Below are 19,392 nucleotides of genomic sequence, written 5' to 3' on the forward strand. Positions count from 1 at the left end.
TATCTTCGCATTTGAGTTAGGTCTCAGCCAGAATACCTGCTCCATCAGGACCAAGCTCAAGTGTGGGGGCTGAGTCCAGGGATTGCTGGGATGGCAAATACTCAGCAGATAAATATGTGTCTAACTAATAGGAAACTGGGCCAACAGACAATGTGTTTGTATACATTTTTATACATTTGTGTTTCTCTCACACCCCAAGTACTCAGCAAGCCTTTGCTGAGAGTGAACTGAGTGGGTGAATAAATAATAACTAACATTTATAGACTACCTGATCTGTAGTCTGCTATGTTTTATTTATACTAAATCATTTAATTGTCTCCATTACAGATGGACTTTAGTCCTATTATTATCTGTATTTATAAATGACAAGTCTTAAATACAAAGCATTTAATCAACTTAAGCAAGCTAGTGAGTGGCTGGGCTAGGATTTGAACCCAGGACGTCTGACTTCCTAGCCCATATGCTTAAGCACTACACTATGCCGTATGAATAGAGAAAGCAGCTGAATGGGTGAATGACTGGCTGAGTGAGGGAGTACATGTCATCAGAATTGGGGCATGGGCTTTATGACAGACTGGGGAGGCGGGGATGTAGCTGGGGAGCTTATGGGTCTAGAGATGGGGGTGGCATTAGGCTTAGAGTAGTATGTGAGCTGTTCTAAGAATTCTGGGGCCTTGGGTGAGGGTTAGAGTAGAGGATGATGGATCAGGGCTCACCTCTTCTTTCCAGTTGACTGTGCAGCAGAAGGTGTTCCACATTGCCAATGAGCTCCTGCAAACTGAGAAGGCCTATGTTTCCAGGCTCCATCTCTTGGATCAGGTGAGTGGCACTTCAGGGTCCTGGAGTTCCAGGACCTGGTAGGTGGGTTCCAAGGAGGAAGTGTTAGGACCTGAGCCCAATCCCACCACGGGGACCAGAATCTAGAGGTGGCAAGACCCCTCTCTGACCTCAAAGCCAACTTGTCTCTGAAACCAACTCTGAGTATGACCCCAAACTTGATGCTCCTACTAACCGTCACTCCTAACCCTGGGCAAGTACACCAGCCCTGTCTGCTACTCTGACACTAATGCTGACTCTGAATTTATCCCTGGCTGTGAACCTCATTCTAATCCTAGGCCTATTCCTAACCCCAGATCTACTAGAATCCCTTAAAGTGGGGAGTTTTTCTGCTTTGTTCACTGCTCTATCCCAGCCTCTAAGACAGTGCCTGGCACATAGTAGGCACTCAAAAATGTTTGTTAAATGAATGACTCTAATTCCAGCTTTCTCTGACCCTGAATCTAATTTTGACCTTGACTCTGATACTGCCTTCGCATTGTTCCAATGCCTAACTCCAGGTCCTAACCTTAACAACCTGAAATCCAACCCCATATATAACCATAACTGCATTCCCTCTCTCCTCAGTCTCAAGATCAATGCTGATTCCAAAGCTCCACAAAGCTGCCCACAAACACTGCCCTTACCTTCCTTCCCCAGCCAAGCCCCAGGCCCAGCTGGGCTGAGCACTCCTGCCCTGCCCCACAGGTGTTCTGTGCCCGGCTGCTGGAAGAAGCTCGGAACCGCAGTTCCTTCCCGGCCGATGTTGTCCACGGCATCTTCTCTAACATCTGCTCCATCTATTGCTTCCACCAGCAGTTCCTGCTGCCTGAGCTAGAGAAGCGCATGGAGGAATGGTGAGGGGCCCCAGACCTAGGATGCCAACTTTCTGTCCACTTGCCTACTGAGCCCTAGCCAAGATGTGTACAGATTTATTCCTGCTTGCCCTCTTCCCTTACTCACTTTCACAGAAAGAACCAGGCCCAAGTTCTGTCTTCTTTGCCCTCCCAATCTAATGTGGAACACAGACCAGACTCATAAAATTGCAAGAGAATAGCTATGCTATTCTCTCTATGGTATGCTCTCAAGAATGTGAGGGTAGGGGCTGGCCCGGTGGCGCACTCGGTAGAGTGCAGCGCTTGGGAGCGCGGCGGCGCTCCCGCCAAGGGTTCAGATCCCATATAGAGACTGGTCCGCTCACTGGTTGAGCGCGGTGCGGGCGCGACACCGAGGGTTGCGATCCCGTTACTGGTCACGAAAAAAGACAAAAAGGAAAAAAAAAAAGAAAGAAAAAAGAAAAAAAGAATGTGAGGGTAGGAGCCAAATTGGCTGGCTTCAAAAATTCTGGCTCAGCCACTTGCTAGCTTTGAGCAAGTTTTTTTAGTTGCTGTGCCTCAGTTTCCTCATTTATAAAGTGGAGGTAATAGTAGCCTACCTTGCAGGGTTTTTTTAAGAATTAAATGAGTTGATACATGTAGAGAGCTTGGAACAGTGCCCAGTATATAATAAGTGCTCAATTAATGTCAGCTATTGTTATTATCAGTGCTATGATAGAGCTGAGAATGGTAGGCTGAGGGAATGCAGACAAATGAACCAAGCCTAGCCCAGGGGTTAGAGAAGAATTCAGGGAGGAGGTAATGCCTGAGCTGAGTCCTGAGGCAGAAGGGCAGGGTTTGTAGGCAGTCTCTCGGCCTCCAGGTTCTCCTCTTACAATCCAGCCTTACAGTCTACACCACCCACCAGATTGTTGTTTCTAAACAACAATCAGACCACATCACTCCCTGCATAAAATCATCTCTCCACGTTCCCCACACTCACAGGATAAGTGTGTCCCCCTCACCAGACCGTGACCATAGAGGACTGGCATGAAGCCTAGTTCCTATATCTCCCCACCAACCTGTGACCTCTAAGGGCTGGGACCAGGTCTGCTTTGTCTTCTGCATCAGACTGTGACCGATGAGGAGGGTGACCAGGCCTGGTCATTTTGCCTCCCCTACCAGACAGTGACCTTCTCAGGGCTCAACTGGATATGATTCATTTCTGTGTCCCCAGCATCACCCAGCACAAGGCTGGACACGGAATCAATAATCAGTATATGAAGTGGCTCTTGCAGTAAGGTCAGGGTGGGTACTCCAGGACGTGTCATTCTTGATGCTTGAGCAGGCCAGAGACAGTTAGCATCCCAGGCCATGATCTCAGATCAAGCCTCTTGGCCTTATTGGTCTATAATGTAAGCAGCATTTCCAAAGGAGCAGACTGGCTGAGAAGTGGGTTTCCAGGACTGAGATGAAAGTATTCTGCCTGGGGTTGGAGACCTGGTGGGGAGGATTCTGGTGGGCAAGGGTTAGCAGGACCACGTCAGCCTCTGCTTCCACCCCAGGGACCGCTACCCACGCATTGGGGACATCCTGCAGAAGTTGGCACCCTTCCTCAAGATGTATGGCGAGTATGTAAAGAACTTTGACCGGGCCGTGGAGCTGGTCAACACCTGGACAGAGCGTTCCACCCAGTTTAAAGTCATCATCCATGAGGTGCAGGTAAGTGGCAAAGCTGGAGGGAGCAGACCCAGGGAGGAGAGGTCTGCAGGGACCTAGTCGGTGGTCTGCAGCCAGACCTGAGACCCTCTGCTTCTGCCTGTCACAGAAGGAGGAAGCCTGTGGCAACCTGACATTGCAGCACCACATGCTGGAGCCTGTGCAGCGCATCCCCCGCTATGAGCTGCTTCTCAAGGACTATCTATTAAAGCTGCCCCATGGCTCCCCGGACAGCAAGGACGCCCAAAGTGAGTGTGTGCACCCAGGCCCTGCCCTGCTCCCTCACACTGATAGCCCTAGGCCATACCTCAAGGCAGGACCCCAAGATTTAAGTCACAAGGTCAGCCTTCCATTGCCACCTGATTGAGATCCCAGAGTAGGATCTCCAAACTGAAAGGCCCACTTTGAGGCTCTGAAGTGAGACTCCAGGATGAACCTCCAGGTTGAGAGCCCTGCCTTAGTATCCAGATAGAACATTCAGAAGGATTCCCCCAGTCTTAACTTCCCAACTGGAACTCCAGAGTTTGACAGGCATGCCCAGAATGATCCCCTAAAGGGAACCATTCATTTCCTAGGCCAAGACCCCAAGGTTGACCCCTAAACTCATCCCTGAAGTAAGTTGTACCAAGTATGAAATGAAACTGAGCCTGAACCCCCAGGGACTGAGCTATCAGACTGAGAGCCCATATCAATCCCCTTAGGCCCAGCCCTCTTTACTGAATCTCCATGGCTGAGCTTCCTAGAAAGAGCCATGTCTCATAGAGCTCCTGATTTTCCATCCTCCAGATTTAGAACTCCGCTTCATGTCCACCAGCCACTACCCAGAATGAACCTCCCAAAAGAACCTCCAAGTCTGATCAGAGCCCCACAAAATTACCTCTCCAAAACTGAGCACCCCAGACTGGACCCCATATTTCCTACCTCTCAGATTTGGATCTCTAGGTTAAGATACCTCCTCCCAGACTGAGTCCTTACACACTGAACCATTAGAAAAGTCTTTCATTCAGGGCCGGCCCGTGGCTCACTCGGGAGAGTGCGGTGCTGATAACACCAAGGCCCCGGGTTCGGATCCCATATAGGGATGGCCGGTTGGCTCACTGGCTGAGCGTGGTGCTGACAACACCAAGTCAAGGGTTAAGATCCCCTTACCGGTCATCTTTTAAAAAAAAAAAGAAAGAAAAGTCTTTCATTCAGATTCCTTCTGTATCAGCTTCACCCCCCAATAGGGTCACACTCAAGATAGAGCTCCTCAGAGTCTACCCCATTTTCTCTTCCTCATTCATTCATTCATTAACTTAACAGTTACTTACTGAGCACCTCAGTGTTCTGTGCATTGTTCTAGGCACTGAGGATATGGAAGTAAATGAAACAGACAAGATCCTTGACCTCAGGGAGCATATATTCTAGTTGGAGAAAGAGTCAATAAACAAAAGTCATAAACATGCAGGATAATATTATATATGTGCTGAATGTAATTCAGAGAATTAGAATAGGGTGATATGACAGTGACTGGGGAGCCTACTTTAGATTGGGTGGCCTCTCTGAATAGAAGACATTTGAGTCAAAACCTGAATAACAAGAAGGTAGCTATGTACTGATTGGGGAGGAGCACGTTCCAGGCAGAGTCCCCAAGGCAGGAGAGAGATTGGGGGAGGGAGGCAGCTTGCATATCTCTGACCAACAAGAGGGCCAGTTTGACCCAAACATGACAAGTGAGGGTGGAATGATAGAAATGGAGTTGGAGAGAAGAGCAAGAATTTGAAGGCCAAGATAAGGAGATGGATTTTATTCTGAGTGTAGTGGGTAGCCATGGGAAGGTTTTGGTTTTTGCTTTTTGTGTTTTTTTTTTTTTTGGCAGCTGGCCAGTAATGGGAAGGTTTTGATCTGGGTTACTTGAGGAGCAAGAGAGGGAGCCGAGAGATCAGTTAGAAGACTTTTGCAATAATCTAAGTGAAAAAATTTGGCTTGGATGAGGATAGTAGCAGTGGAAGTGTTGAAAAATGGTTGGATTCAGGATATATTCTATTTAGAAGTAGCACTGAAAGGACTAGGATGGGGTGGATGCAGGGCTTGGGAGAAAGAATCAAGAATAACTTGCAGGTTTTTGGCTGGTAGTGATGGTTCCTGAAATGAGCTCAGGTGTTTGCTTTTGGACATGTACAAAGTGAGCTACCAGGTAGGAAGTTCGATGAGTCTGAAATTCCAGGGAGAGAAATTTGGATGTCATTAGCACATAGTATTCAAAGCCACGGGGCTGGCCAAGATCACCAAAAGGAGTGAATGTAAATGGAGGAGAAAAGGGAGCCAAGGACAAAGCTCCAGGAGGTGGAATTGGTAAAGGAGACTTAGAAGGAGCAGCCCTAAAGGTAAGAGGAAAACCTGGAAAAGTGGAGTCCTGGAAGCCACAAGAATGTGGAACAGACAGTTGTGTCCACTGCTGTGTCCACTTCCCAAACTGAGCCGCTTCCACCCCACCAGATGGGGCACTTTGCTACTGAGCCTGGACCTCTAGAAAGAGCTAAGCCCCTAGAAAGCTTGATAGCTGAGCTCTACAAACCGATATCTATAGACTAAGTACCTCATTCCTTCCCCCAAATAAGAGCCCCCACTGTGGTGCCTGGGTGAGCTACATAACCTAAAACTCTAGAAAGAGCCTTTCAGACTGATTCCCTGGAATGAGCCCCATGGACTGACATCTCCAACCTGAGCCCTCAAAGCCCACTCTACAGTCCCAGTTACAGATCTCCACACTGGTTTCTTGAACTGAGATCCCCAGACAGGGCCTCCAGAATGCTCTCTCCACCCTGAGCCCTGAGAGCAGGTTCCCAATCAAAGCCCTTAGCCTGAGGTCCCAGAGTGAGATTCCCCCAAAAGAGCTTCCCAGTGTGATCTCCTGGGTCACCATTCTATATAGATGGGTATTGCCAAACTCAACACTCTAGATTAATCCTCCCTTTACTGTCCCTCAGACTGAAACTTCCAGCCTGAGCCCGAAAGACAATCTCCAGGTGCATCCCATGGACTGAAACCCCACTGAGCCCTCAGACTAATTCCCACAGTTTCCCAGTGTGAATTCCAGAGGGAACCCTGAAATTGAGCAACCTAGACTGAGCTCCCGACATATTCCAGACTATGTTCTCCCTAGCTCAAGTCCCCCAGATTGAAGACCAAAATTTTCTATCCACCAGATTGAGAAACCCTCGCTGAGCTCTCAGACTAATGCCCTAGATTGTCCCCCAAATTAAGCCACTCAGGCTAAGTGCCTAGTCTGATCTTCCAAGTTTCAACTCCCAGACTGACTTCTCCCAGACTGAACCACCTATTTTCTGTCTCCCAGACTTGGGTTCACGATTTGAGATTCCCAGGCTGAGTCCAATAGACTGAGGTCTCCAGACTGGGCCCTATAATGAGACTCAAGAAGGGCACTTTACTGCCATACTGAGTCTCCACATTTTATACTGGTCTAACTGGGGTCCCCAGAAGGAGCCTCCTGTCTCATTTCTGCACTCAGAGCCCCACAGAATTACATGTCCACATTGAGCTCCCAGGACTCACTTCTGCAATTTTACTTCCCCACTGGATCCCCAGTATGACATTCCCAGATGGAAATTCCCCAAATGAGCTCCCTGGACTGGACCCCCAAGTAAACCCCCTACGCTGGGCCCCAGATAGAGTCCCTTTTATCAACTGTGTGTCCTTAGGCAATTTGCTTAGCCTCTCAGCCTCAGTTTCCTCACATGTAGAATGGGGATGATAATGATACCTACCTCATAGGGTTCTTTTGAGGATAAATAAGATAATCTAGGTAAAGCTTTTAGCACAGTGCCTGGCACATGGTAAAGGCTCAATAAATGTTAGCTGTTTTTATTACTGAATGCTCTGGCTAATACCTTCCATACTGAATTTCCCTAAAATCAGCACTCTAATTGAACTTACCAAACTTAGCTTCCTGTTTCGTACCAATCCCAACCCTATCCGAGCCCCCAGAATGAGCCTCAGAGCTTGAGCTTGGCCAACTGAGCTCCCTTAATAGAGCTTCCTAGACTAAGCTCCCCACACTGAGCCCAAAGATGAAATTCACAGAAAGAACTTCCCAGTCTGGTTTTCTGAGCTGCTCAGAATGAGAATCTCTGAATGAGAGCCAGCCCAAGATCCTAAGCTGAGCTCCCTGTTTTTTACCCCTCAGACTAAAATCCCCAGGCTGAGTCCCAGAAAGTGGTTCCAGGTCTGAGCCCCACTGAATCATATCTCTGGTTCCCCAGACTGACTCACCCACTTTCCCTTCCCATACTGAACTCTAGAGCCTGGACCCTATACTGAGTTCCCCCAACCAGGCTAGCTAGAACTCCTGGCCTTAGCTGCCTACACTGAACCCAAGACTGAACTGCAAATCAAGATCCCAGACTGCCAAGCCCAGACCAGGCCCCACCAAAGCTTCCAGACCAAGCCCCCACACCAGGCTCCTCAAACTGTACTCCCTAATCTAAATCCCCAAGTGAAATCCTAGACTGACATCCCCACACTAACCCTCAGACAGAGCGTGCATACACTGGACTCCTGGAAGTGCCAGTCTATACCCCACACAAGTCACCTCCAGACAGAGCTCCCTATGGCAAAGCCTCCAACCTGAGCTTAGCAGCCTACACAACCCTGAGCTTATGTGCCCTTAGCTTGCCAGAATCTTCTTCCTGTCCCCTTCCCTAGGCACCCCTTACCTCCACCACTGTATTAGTACATTTGCGTTGCTTATAACAGATTACATGGAACTGGGTGATTTATAAAGAAAAAGAAATTTATTGCTTACAGTTTCTGAGGCTGAGAAGTCCAAAGTCCATCTGGTGGTGGCAACAGTGACCTATGGGTCTCACATTGCAAGATGGTGGAAGCAGAGAGAGCAGAGAGAGCAAGAAACACAGATTTTCCTCTTCTTTCAAAGCCCTCAGAACCATGCCCCTGACTACCATTTTTAAACTATTCACTATGGCATGGTCCTACAGTCCAATCACCTCTTCACAGCTACAGCTTTCAATTACCACAATGAGATTTCCACCCTCTTAACAGTCACAGTGGGGGCTAAGATTCTAATACATAAACTTGGGGGACACAATTCAAGCTTCAGTGAGTTTTGGGGGGACATAATTCAGTCCACTACAACCACCCAGCCTGCTTCCTGCCCTGGGGTAGGGGAGATGCACTATATATAGGAGAGAAGACAGCTAGGAGATCAGCCCCAGCTCTAATGCCAACTCTGCCGCCTCCCAGATAGACAACCCAGGGAGGCCACCTTCTCTCTGAGTCTTGGTTTCCTCATTAGACAAATAGAACACAATCACACCTATCTCACAGGGTTGTTGTGAGGATTGAAAGAGCTGATTTATATAAAGCGTCTGTTGGAAAGCCCTGGAGAGGGTGGTAGGAACTTGACCTTGTCTTAGAGATATAGATGCAGATATATAAATGTATATATAAATGTGTGACAAGCACACAGTATGACTAGTGGGACAGAAGGGAGCAAATTGGAATGTGGGAACCCAGACAGGTTCCTAACCCAGCCTGAGAACTCAGAGCAGGCTTATTGGAGGAGGTAAGCTGAATCCGAGACCGAGCAGTGGTTGGCCAGATGGAGCAAGACAAGATGTATGTAGGGAGTTGCATGTGGAGGAAGCTGGAGCAATCAGCAGAAGCCAGACCACTAAAGGCTTTGAATGCCAGGCTAAAGGGCTGGGTCTTTACCCTGCAGGCACAGGGAGGCCATTGGCAGATGAGAGCAGAGGAGTGACAGTAAGCTGTGTGTGAGAAAGCTCCTTCTGGTAGCCAGGGAAGAAGGGTTGCAGATTTGAGCCTGGCACCTGAAAGGCATGTGGAGGCCTGAGCTGGGACAGGGGCCACAGATTTTCTTGAGCACCAAAACTTGGTCATGGAGAGACAGTCTCCTGGGGAAACAAGACTTGGTTTGCCAACCAAATGGGCCCCCTTCAGAAGCACCTGTGGTCCTCCAGGACAGGCATATCTTCTAAGTGAGGAAATTCAGCATGTACAGTGTGTTCAGTGAAGCTGCGGCCAGGCCTTAAGCATGGGCAGGTTTTGTTAGCATGTGGAGTTACATAGGGACTCATTTAAGGTTTTGGTTTTTTTGGTTTTTTCTTCTTCTTTAAAAGATGACCTGTAAGGGAATCTTAACCCTTGGCTTGGTAAGGTTTTTTCTTGATGATACCTGGTCACTACAGGAAATATGGAAAGTACAGAAAAGGCAAAAGAAGTAGGAAAAAAAATCACCTGTGTTCTGAGCCACTGAGATGAACATTTTGACATATATTCTTCCTGGTGTTTTTTAGACATGTGTATTTACAAAAATGAGATCATTCTGTATATACAAGTTTGTATTCTTTTCTTAAAATACCCTGAGCATTTCCCAGATTATTAAAAACTTTACACAAGTATCGCTTATAAAGGTTTTTTTTAATATTTCATCATATGGATGCACCAAATGTATTTAACCGAATCCCTACAGTTGGACATTTTGTTTCCAGTTTGGTACTGTTGTAAACACCACTGCATTGAAAGTGTATTTGTGCATAGAACATGTATTTTCTTGGCATAGATAACTATAATCAGAATTATTGAGACAAAGAATAGGATCATCTCTTTGTTTCTTTATATGACTTTCCTCTGATTATAAAAGTAATACATGTTCTTTGTCAAAAATATGGAAAATACAGAAAAATCTAAAGAAGACAATAAAAACCACCAATAATCCCACCTTCCAGAGACAACTTGTTAAACATGGGTATGTTTCCTTCCAGTTGCATAAGGAACTATTACTGGTTTTATTATTAACGGTAATACTAATCTTGGCAAGCTTGTGTTTTATTGGCTACCAGCTATTCCACATATTGTGAGTCTGCTATTGTGGCATTAATTGAGACAGTTTCTGATTTTAAATGATGTTGCTATGGACATCTCTGATGCTGGTGCTTTCTGGGATGGGGAGGGTATGGCCAGGCTAGGAGAGGTATTCAGGGAGGAAAGAAGCCCCCAAGAGCCTCCTCTCTGTCTGTCCCCCATCTGACCTCACCTCTCTGTGCCCATAGAGTCTCTGGAGCTGATAGCCACAGCAGCAGAGCACTCTAATGCTGCCATCCGCAAAATGGTAAGTGGTCCTTCTAGCCCCTGCCCTTCCTTGGCCACCCACCTGTGGTGTCTCTGTCCTGGGTTGGGGGGCTTGCATCTTGTGGGGGCATCTGACAGGAGGCTGGCACCCCAAACCCTCCCTTTTGCTCACTGTCTCCTTCCAGGAGCGAATGCACAAGCTGCTGAAGGTATATGAGCTATTAGGAGGTGAGGAGGACATTGTCAGCCCCACCAAAGAGCTCATAAAAGAAGGCCACATCCTTAAGCTGTCAGCAAAGAATGGGACCACTCAAGACCGATACCTCATACTAGTAAGTACCAGGTATGGGGTTGTGGGTGGGCCATACCCCGCTCCCATACACACACATTGACCTGGTACTCACTCAAGAGTGTACTTCCTGCTAGCCATTCTTTCCTCTAGTAACTCATTGTATTTTCACTACCCATGCTAGGAATTTTTTTCTCTACTTTAGAGAAAACTTTTCTACTTTAGAGGTAACTAAGACTTAGGGAGCAGTGACTTGCCCAAGGTCACCCACTAGGAAGTGACTTCCATGCCTGGTCTCTTTCCTTGCTACCCCTGTGCCAAATCTGGGCTGTCTTTTCTCCATCTGTTGCCTGAGTCTTCAGCACTAAAGCTTCAGGAGTCCCATAAGGGTAGGGAGCTGGGCCACATCCCCACTAAGTCCCCTGCACATATATCCCAAACCTTTTCCTTCCTAGTTCAACGACCGCCTCCTTTACTGCGTGCCCAGGCTGCGGCTCCTTGGCCAGAAGTTTAGTGTGCGGGCACGCATTGATGTAGATGGCATGGAGGTGAGCACCAGGAGGTGGGAAATGGGAACCTGGAATGGGGCCTTGGTGTTGGGAGGAACAAGGGCATGTTAGATTTGACCCCAAGTCTGTGGAGTTCAGTAGGCCTCACCACGCCCCTTTCTCCCTCCATTCAGCTAAAGGAGAGCTCCAACCTCAATCTGCCTCGGACCTTCCTGGTATCAGGAAAGCAGCGTTCTCTGGAGCTCCAGGCCAGGTACTAGTCCTTGTCTTTGCCTTCCGTCTAGCCCCCTCTTTCCTTCAGATATGCTGAGTCATTCCAGGCTCAGAGATTGTTCCAGAAAAAGGGTGGGAACCTTTCCCCAAAGATGCAGGCTTGCTCTTCAGTGGCAGGGGCGATCCCCAAGGGCTAGATGCCATTTGGACTCAGGGTGAATACTTCATGATGTGGGGAAAGGTGGCACTCCTGGTAGGAGGGCCTTTTGGAGAATGAGCTCTCCCTGATTAAAACAAGAATTTCTTGAATAACAGCACCACATATAGTTTATTGTAGATTCAGAGACTTAAGAGAAATAACAACCAAATGCAATGCTTGGACCATGATAGGAGCTCGGTTTGGGAAAATCGCTAAAAGACATTTGTGGGGCAATAGGGAAAATTTGAATGTGAACTGAACATTAAATATTGGGGAATTATTGCTAACTTTCTTAGGTGTGATAATGGTATGGTGGTTATACAAGGGTACTTCCAAAAGTTCATGGAAAAATAGAATTAAGATAATACTAATCTTTCCATGAACTTTTTGAAGACCCCTCATAAAATGGCCTTGTTTTTCAGTGACACATGCTGAGGATTTAGTATCACGATATCTATAATTTACTTTAAAATGGTTCATCACTCAAAAAATACGTTTACATACACACACATATATACATACATCTACATGTACATGTAGACATACATACATGAGGGTACTTCAACAGGTTCTTGGAAAGATGGAATTAAAAGATAATATGAATTTCCCCATGAACGTTTTGAAGACCCCTTGTATATACACATATATATAAAGTAAATATGGCAAAATATTAAAAATTTTTGCATTTATATAGAGAGTATATATTTATTATACTTGTGCTATCCTGTCTACTTTTCTGTATGCTTGAAATTTTTCTGGGCCGGCCCCGTGGCGCACTCGGGAGAGTGCAGCGCTGGGAGCGCAGCAGTGCTCCCGCTGCAGGTTCGGATCCTATATAGGGATGGCCAGTGCGCTCACTGGCTGAGCGAGGTGCGGGCGACACCAAGCCAAGGGTTGCGATCCCCTTACTGGTCACAAAAAGGACAAAAAAAAAAAAAAGAAAAAAATTTTTCATAATAAAAATTTTTAAATAGTGACATGGATAAAATGCCCAGCCATTTACCAGATGGGCTTTCATATCCATCCTCTACTTGGACAAGTATAATAGCTCACATTTCATGAATGTGAAATGTGCCAGGTACTGTTTTCCATTAATTTTTAAGGTTTTTTTATTTTTGTTTTTGGCAACTGGCCAGTAAGGGGATCCGATCCCTTGACCTTGATGTTATAACACCATGCTGTAACCAACTGAGCTAATCAGCCAGCCCTCCATTAATTTTAACTTAAACAATTCAAGTTTAAATTGACTAGTTGAATCCTTACAACAACCCATGAAGTAGCTACTGTTACCATCAACTCATTTTACAGATGAGGAAACTGAAGTACAGAATAGTTATGCACGTTGCCCAAGATCCCACAGCTAAAAAGAAGCAGAGCTGGGATCAACACTCAGGCTGTCTGGCCCAGGAGTGCACGTTCCTAACCACTGTCCGTGTTGCCTTCTGAGAGCACAGGTGAAAAGGTATCAAGGTCACAGGGCAGGAGAATGGATGCACATCAGTAGATGACCAGCTTCTGATTGGCTGTGAGGAAGTGAAAAATGACTGGCTGAGACTGCATGGAGGTGGGAGAGAGAGATGAATGTGGGCTACAGGGCGTCCTCTTGGAGGATGAAGCGAGCTAGCAGTTGGGTCTTGAAGCTCAGGGAGACTGAGAGAGCCTCACGGAGGCCTGCAGCAGAGGAAACAGAGCACATCCGTAGGAGTGACAAGCCACGTGACAGCGAAACGTCTGCAGAGAGGGATGGGGCTGCCAAGCAGTGTACGGTTTCCTCCTAGTGGCAGCGGGAAGGCATGGAGGGTTTGCTTTGCAATCACTTTTATTGCCCTTAAAGGTTTTTTTAAATGAAAATTCTCAAATACACATAAAAGTAGAAGTGCAACAAGTATCCATATGCCTATAACTTAGACAACTGGTTCTCAACCTTAGTGAGTCTTGAATTCAGATGAGGAGCTTAAAAAAATACTGATGCCTGGGACCCACCCTCAGATATTCTATTTTAATTGGTCTGGGGTATAATCTGAACACAAGGAGTTTTAAAAACTCCCCAGGTGATTTTAATATGTACACCAGGGTTTAGAACCATTGATTTGAATTAACAACTACTGACGTTTTGCCGTACGTGTCTTTTGCTGAACCATTTTGAAATAAATTACAAATATCATGACACTTCACCCCTATATACTTCAGTATGAATGGCCACAAACACGATTGTGGCTCTTATAAATCAAAAGCAACACTTGTTCATTGCAAATAAATTATAAATTAGAAAATATAGATAAATAAGAAATAATTTTTTAAAAGAATGCATCAGAATAAAGTAAAACCCCCCCTAGGAACCTAATCACCCTGAAATAATCCATGTTATGTTGTCAGAACCCCTTTCAGACCTTTGCTTTCCACATTTTATTATGACAGTTTTCCAAAATACAGAAAAGTTGAAAGAATTATATAATGAACACCCATAAACCCACCATTTAGATTCTCCAAGTGTTAACATTGCACTCTATTTACTATATCACATATCTATCCTTTTATCCATCCACCAATTCATCAGATTTTTTTAATGCATTTCAAAATAAGTTGCAGACATCACTACACATTACCCTTCAAGAGTCTAGCATGCAAATCATTAACTAGAATTCAATATTTGTTTAAGCCTCCCCACTTTTCTTGAGGCAAAATTTTCATACAGTGATATGCACAGGTCTTAAGTGTACTATGGATGAGTTTTGAGAAATGTCACATAAGTATTTTAAACAAAAGTGCACTGAGGTCAAAGGTTCAGATTCCCAGTACGTGCCAACTGCCAAAAAAAAAAAAAAAAGGTGGGATATTAAATATGTTTTGTCTGTGTTCTTTTCATTTAATGTATTATAAACATCTTTCTACATCATTATTGTTTTCTTGCAGTAGTGATGTAGGATCATTTTTTTCCCCTGATTCCCTGTTGTTGGACACTTATGAGCTGCTTCTAATTTTTCAGTATAATAAATAGCATTGCAATGGACGTTCTTGTAGCTAAATATTGACACACATCCTTAATTTTTCATGAAATGGTTCTAAGGATGTAGTCAGACTTTTTTTTGGTGGCCGACCGGTACAGGAATTGAAATCTGGACCTTGGTCTTATCAGCACCATACTCTAACCAATTGAACCTAGACTTTCATATTAGAAAGATACTCTTGATGTCTGGATTGTGGATGTGGAAGGAAGTTAGTGTCTGAACCCAGCATATCTGTAATGAGGAATTTTTTTTTTTTTTTTGGTGGTTGGCTGGTACGGGGAACTGAATGAACCCTTGACCTTGGTGTTACAAGGCTGTGCACTAACCAACTGAGCTAACTGGCTAGCCCTTGAAAGGAAATTAGAAGAGACCAGATGGGAGGCAGCAAAGAGGCTGAGGTCCTATTCCCAGTGAGCAGTTGATAAGGCTATGTCAGAAGAAAGGCCTTGGAGACTACAGGGCTGATGGGAGCGTCAGGGAAGGAAGGCAAAGGAAAGGGGAATTCACACTGATTGAGCAGCTAGCATACCAGCCATTGTGCTGGGAACTTTACACATGTCACCTCAGTTACAGCTCAGAACAACCCAGAGAGTGATAATCATGATCTCCATTTCACAAATGAAAATAAATAAATAAACTACTGCCCTCCTTTCTCAAACTTGACATCCCAGCAATGGGGAATTATTGATGTGGTTTCTTATACGTTCCACACTCTTTCTCACACACACTTCACCCTTACCCCTCTACCTGAGGCCTAGCACTTCCTTGAGGTGGCTCCTTAAAAGCCACCATCTAAACTTCAGGCTGGGGCAGGTTTCCTCCTCTGGGCTCTTCAGCCCTATTTCACCCTGTCATAGCACTGATTCCCCTGAATTGTCCCTGTCTGTCACCTCTACTAGATCATGATCTCCTTGAGGGCAGAGTCCTCTCTGAGGCCCAAGTTCCTACCACAGGGTCTGGAATTGTTCAATAAACAAACCCAGACAGGTGAAGTGACTCACCCAAGGTCACACAAGTAATAAATGAAGAAGCAGAGGGTCAAATCCAGGTCTGACTCCAAAACATCTGTTCTTTACTACTCCGGTTGCTTTTTATTGGCCTGCCTAACCCAACATCTTTCTTTTTTCCCCCCAAGGACTGAGGAGGAGAAGAAAGACTGGGTCCAGGTAACGTCCAAGAAGACTTTGTGGTAGGGGGCAGGAAGAGTATTAACAGGTCTCCTAGGGATTGGTGGACTCTCCCCAAAAAGATACATCTGATCACATGGGCTTGGACACCTGCCTTCCAGCAAATTTTATTATCCCCATTTTACAGATAAGCAAACTAAGGTCCAGAGGTTAAGTAGAAATTCATAAACTCTTCTTTCAGAAAGCTGGTTCTTCTGAGGGTATAATGCCAGTGAGTCAAGCCCTGTAAAACCTTAAACCCAGATAGGGGCCAGGAAGGCCACCTGAGATTTTTCAGCCACTGCTCCATTTTACAGTTATAAGACTGAGACATGGATTTGGGAAGGGACTTGCTCAAGGTCATACACCTAGCAGAGGCAGAGCTGGGCCTATACCCCAACTTTTCTTACTCCAGGCTATGGCACAGGAATGTGAGGTGAGAGCGGAAATGGGTGGTTTGTGGGGTGATCTCACCTGTCATTTCTTACACCTCCTCCCCAGGCCATCAACTCCACCCTCCTGAAGCATGAACAGACGCTGGAGACCTTCAAACTGTTGAACTCAACGAACAGGGAAGATGAAGACACCCCCCCCAACTCTCCAGTAAGAGTCTCCATTCTCTCTCCCTGCACTGGGACCCCTTCCAGACCTCCAAGTCTCCACCTGACCTTGCGATGATACTCTCCCCTTCCCAGAGAGGCAGTTCATGACCTCAGAAGCATAGTCTTCTGTTGGTAGGGCCACAGAGAAATCATTGGGGAAACTGAGGCCCAGAAAGTAAAAGTGACTTGTCTTCAGTAGCACAGTGAGACAGGAGTAGAGCCAGGACTCAAAGGCACGTCTTCTGAATGTATCTGCTGCTGGTGGTCCAATGCCTTGGGGCAGGGGCAAGGGCTGGCTGGACTGGGTTGGGGAGTAGCTATCTCTGACCTGGGACCTGGCCCTCCCCCCAGAACATGGATCTTGGGAAGCGGGCTCCTACACCTATCCGGGAAAAGGAAGTCACCATGTGCATGCGCTGCCAGGAGCCCTTCAATTCCATCACCAAACGCAGGCACCACTGCAAGGCCTGTGGACATGTGAGTGTTGGGAGGCAGGGGCACAGCTAGGGAGGGGACAGGCTGATGGCCCAAAGGCCCACTTCTGAGTGGATACCCTCCGAGGGGGGGGAGGTCACAAGTCTACTGTGGGAGTTGGTACACTGAAGGGGAAGGCCCACTGGAATCAGGCTGCTCTTGCCCACTTGCCACCCCAGGTGGTTTGTGGGAAGTGCTCCGAGTTCCGGGCTCGCCTCATCTATGACAACAACCGTTCCAACCGTGTGTGCACTGACTGCTACGTGGCCTTGCATGGGGTGTCCGGGAGCAGTCCAGCCTGCAGCCAGCATACACCCCAGCGCCGGAGGTCCATCCTGGAGGTAAGAGCCAGGCCCCAACTAATACTTCCACAGCAACCAAATAGGCCCCAGCCCCCTACCCAGTGTGACTGAGGAGGCCTGGGCATCTCTGAAACAGTAGGGTGCTGTGTGCATATACTGGTCAAGTGACGCAGGCTTGAAGTGAATGAAATGAGTGCAAGAGTGAATGAAAAACAGTAATATTTATTGAAGTGCTTTAGACATTTAATTCTCACAGTATTAATGGCCCATGCAATTATTATCTCTATTTTACAAATGAGGAAACTGAGGCCCAGAGAGGTTATTTGCCAATACCAAAGTTACACAGCCAATGAGTGACAGAGCTGGCATTTCTTTAAATTAACAAATTGACTTTTCTTATTACAAAGTAAGATAAGTAGGACAATATGAACAAAAAATAATACACCATATGCCTTCTACCCAGAAGTTACCACTGTTAACACTTATCCTTCCTATCTTTCTAGGTGTGTGCATACACACATTTTGGGTTTTCTTATTTAAACAAATGGAGGTATTTATCTAACACTTAAAGAGCACTTACTCTGTGCCAGGAGCTATTCTAAATGCTTTGCATATATTAATTCATTTAATCCTCACAACAGCCCACTGTGCATTCGAGTCAATACATTTTCATCTATAGCTGGGATTCTGAGCCAGAATTAACATTAATTCTACATTAACCACCCACTCAACCCCTTAACTACGATGCTAGATTGCCTCTTGCTAGCATAGGGAATGGATGTGTGACAAAAGATGAAGAAAAGGTGAGGCATAAATGTGTGAATGACTTGAAGAATAAATGAACTAAGAATGCCTGTCTAGCATTTAGATGCCCCCACTGAGATCTGTACACCCCTTTCACTGACTCTTAGAGACAGCAACCATGGTCTCAGGCAGACAAGCCTGGCTTTGGCTCTCTTTGGGTGATGCTGGGCAAATCACTCCTGCCTCCTGAGCTTCAGCGTCTTCATCTGAGACATGGAAATAGCAATCCCTACACTGTGGAGGGTGAGAGCCAGGCTAGGCCTCTGTTAACATTGATGCCCCCATCTCTCTGGCCACAGAAACAGGCTTCGGTGGCTGCAGAGAACAGCGTCATCTGCAGCTTCCTGCACTACATGGAGAAGGGTGGTAAAGGATGGCACAAGGCATGGTTCGTGGTCCCTGAGAATGAACCCTTGGTACTGTACATCTATGGAGCCCCTCAGGTGTGCATCCTACTCCCTTGGGTCCTTTCAGCCACCTGGCAAAGCCAGCCAGCTCCCTTCCCCCCAGTCCTTGACCCCTCCTTGGCCTTGGAGGATAGGGTGAGCCTAGCTGTACCTAAGAGGAAATCTCTAGAGATAAGGAGTGATTGTGGACCAAGGTATGTAGGGAACACTGGGTTGTTGGGGGAGCTGGCTTTCTGAAAGAAGCAAGAGTGGAGACGGGGCACTGCTAGGTCCAACTTGGAGTGGGGAAGGGCATGTAGGTAGGGGCAGTAGCCCAGACAAGGGCCTGAAAACATTTGCTAAAGAGACTAACCCAGCTGGTTTAGGGTTTGGGAGGAGACAGGTATTTGAACCAGCCCGCATTCTAGCCCCAGTTCAGACATTTTCATGTTGATAACAGTGGAGCCATGGAAGGTTCTTGAGTAGGGGAAGGGAAAGAGAAGAGCAAATGCAAAACTAGTTAGAAGGTGGGGAAGAGGGGAAGGTCCAGTCCCACGGTGACTCCAGCTCTGTCCCTCCTCCCCAGGATGTGAAAGCCCAGCGCAGCCTGCCCCTCATTGGCTTTGAGGTGGGGCCTCCTGAGGCAGGGGAGCGGCCTGACAGACGGCACGTCTTCAAGATCACCCAGAGCCACCTGAGCTGGTACTTCAGTCCTGAGACAGAGGAGCTACAGCGGCGCTGGATGGCCGTGCTTGGCCGGGCAGGCCGTGGGGACACGTTCTGCCCAGGGCCCACACTGTCTGAGGACAAGGAGATAGAAGAGGCACCAGTGGCAGCTGCAGGAGCCACTGCTGAACCCTTCGAAGCCCCCCAGACCCGAGACAAGACCTAGAGGGTTTGGGGGGAGCTGGGAGCCCCCACCCCACACTCTAGCTGCCCTATCTGATTGGGGGCTTCAGCCCCCCCCCCCCCCCCCCCCC

General features: G+C 46.8%; 1 protein-coding gene across 1 annotated transcript in view; it reads left to right on the plus strand.

Moving 5' to 3' along the window:
- FGD1 (FYVE, RhoGEF and PH domain containing 1) overlaps nucleotides 1-19,377 on the plus strand; it is a 37,560-nt gene extending 18,183 nt beyond the window's left edge. Inside the window, exons 5-18 of the mRNA XM_008588841.1 lie at nucleotides 730-819; nucleotides 1,525-1,673; nucleotides 3,197-3,353; nucleotides 3,460-3,598; nucleotides 10,442-10,500; nucleotides 10,646-10,792; nucleotides 11,205-11,297; nucleotides 11,432-11,511; nucleotides 15,814-15,844; nucleotides 16,346-16,447; nucleotides 16,798-16,923; nucleotides 17,100-17,261; nucleotides 18,326-18,469; nucleotides 18,999-19,377. Coding sequence (XP_008587063.1) covers nucleotides 730-819; nucleotides 1,525-1,673; nucleotides 3,197-3,353; nucleotides 3,460-3,598; nucleotides 10,442-10,500; nucleotides 10,646-10,792; nucleotides 11,205-11,297; nucleotides 11,432-11,511; nucleotides 15,814-15,844; nucleotides 16,346-16,447; nucleotides 16,798-16,923; nucleotides 17,100-17,261; nucleotides 18,326-18,469; nucleotides 18,999-19,304 — 1,785 coding nt within the window. The 3' untranslated portion in view covers nucleotides 19,305-19,377. The remainder of the gene's footprint in view (nucleotides 1-729; nucleotides 820-1,524; nucleotides 1,674-3,196; nucleotides 3,354-3,459; nucleotides 3,599-10,441; nucleotides 10,501-10,645; nucleotides 10,793-11,204; nucleotides 11,298-11,431; nucleotides 11,512-15,813; nucleotides 15,845-16,345; nucleotides 16,448-16,797; nucleotides 16,924-17,099; nucleotides 17,262-18,325; nucleotides 18,470-18,998) is intronic.
- Nucleotides 19,378-19,392: the final 15 nt, after the last annotated feature.

Source organism: Galeopterus variegatus, unplaced genomic scaffold (genome assembly GCF_000696425.1).
Source record: "Galeopterus variegatus unplaced genomic scaffold, G_variegatus-3.0.2 Scaffold5066, whole genome shotgun sequence".
Taxonomy (NCBI): domain Eukaryota; kingdom Metazoa; phylum Chordata; class Mammalia; order Dermoptera; family Cynocephalidae; genus Galeopterus; species Galeopterus variegatus.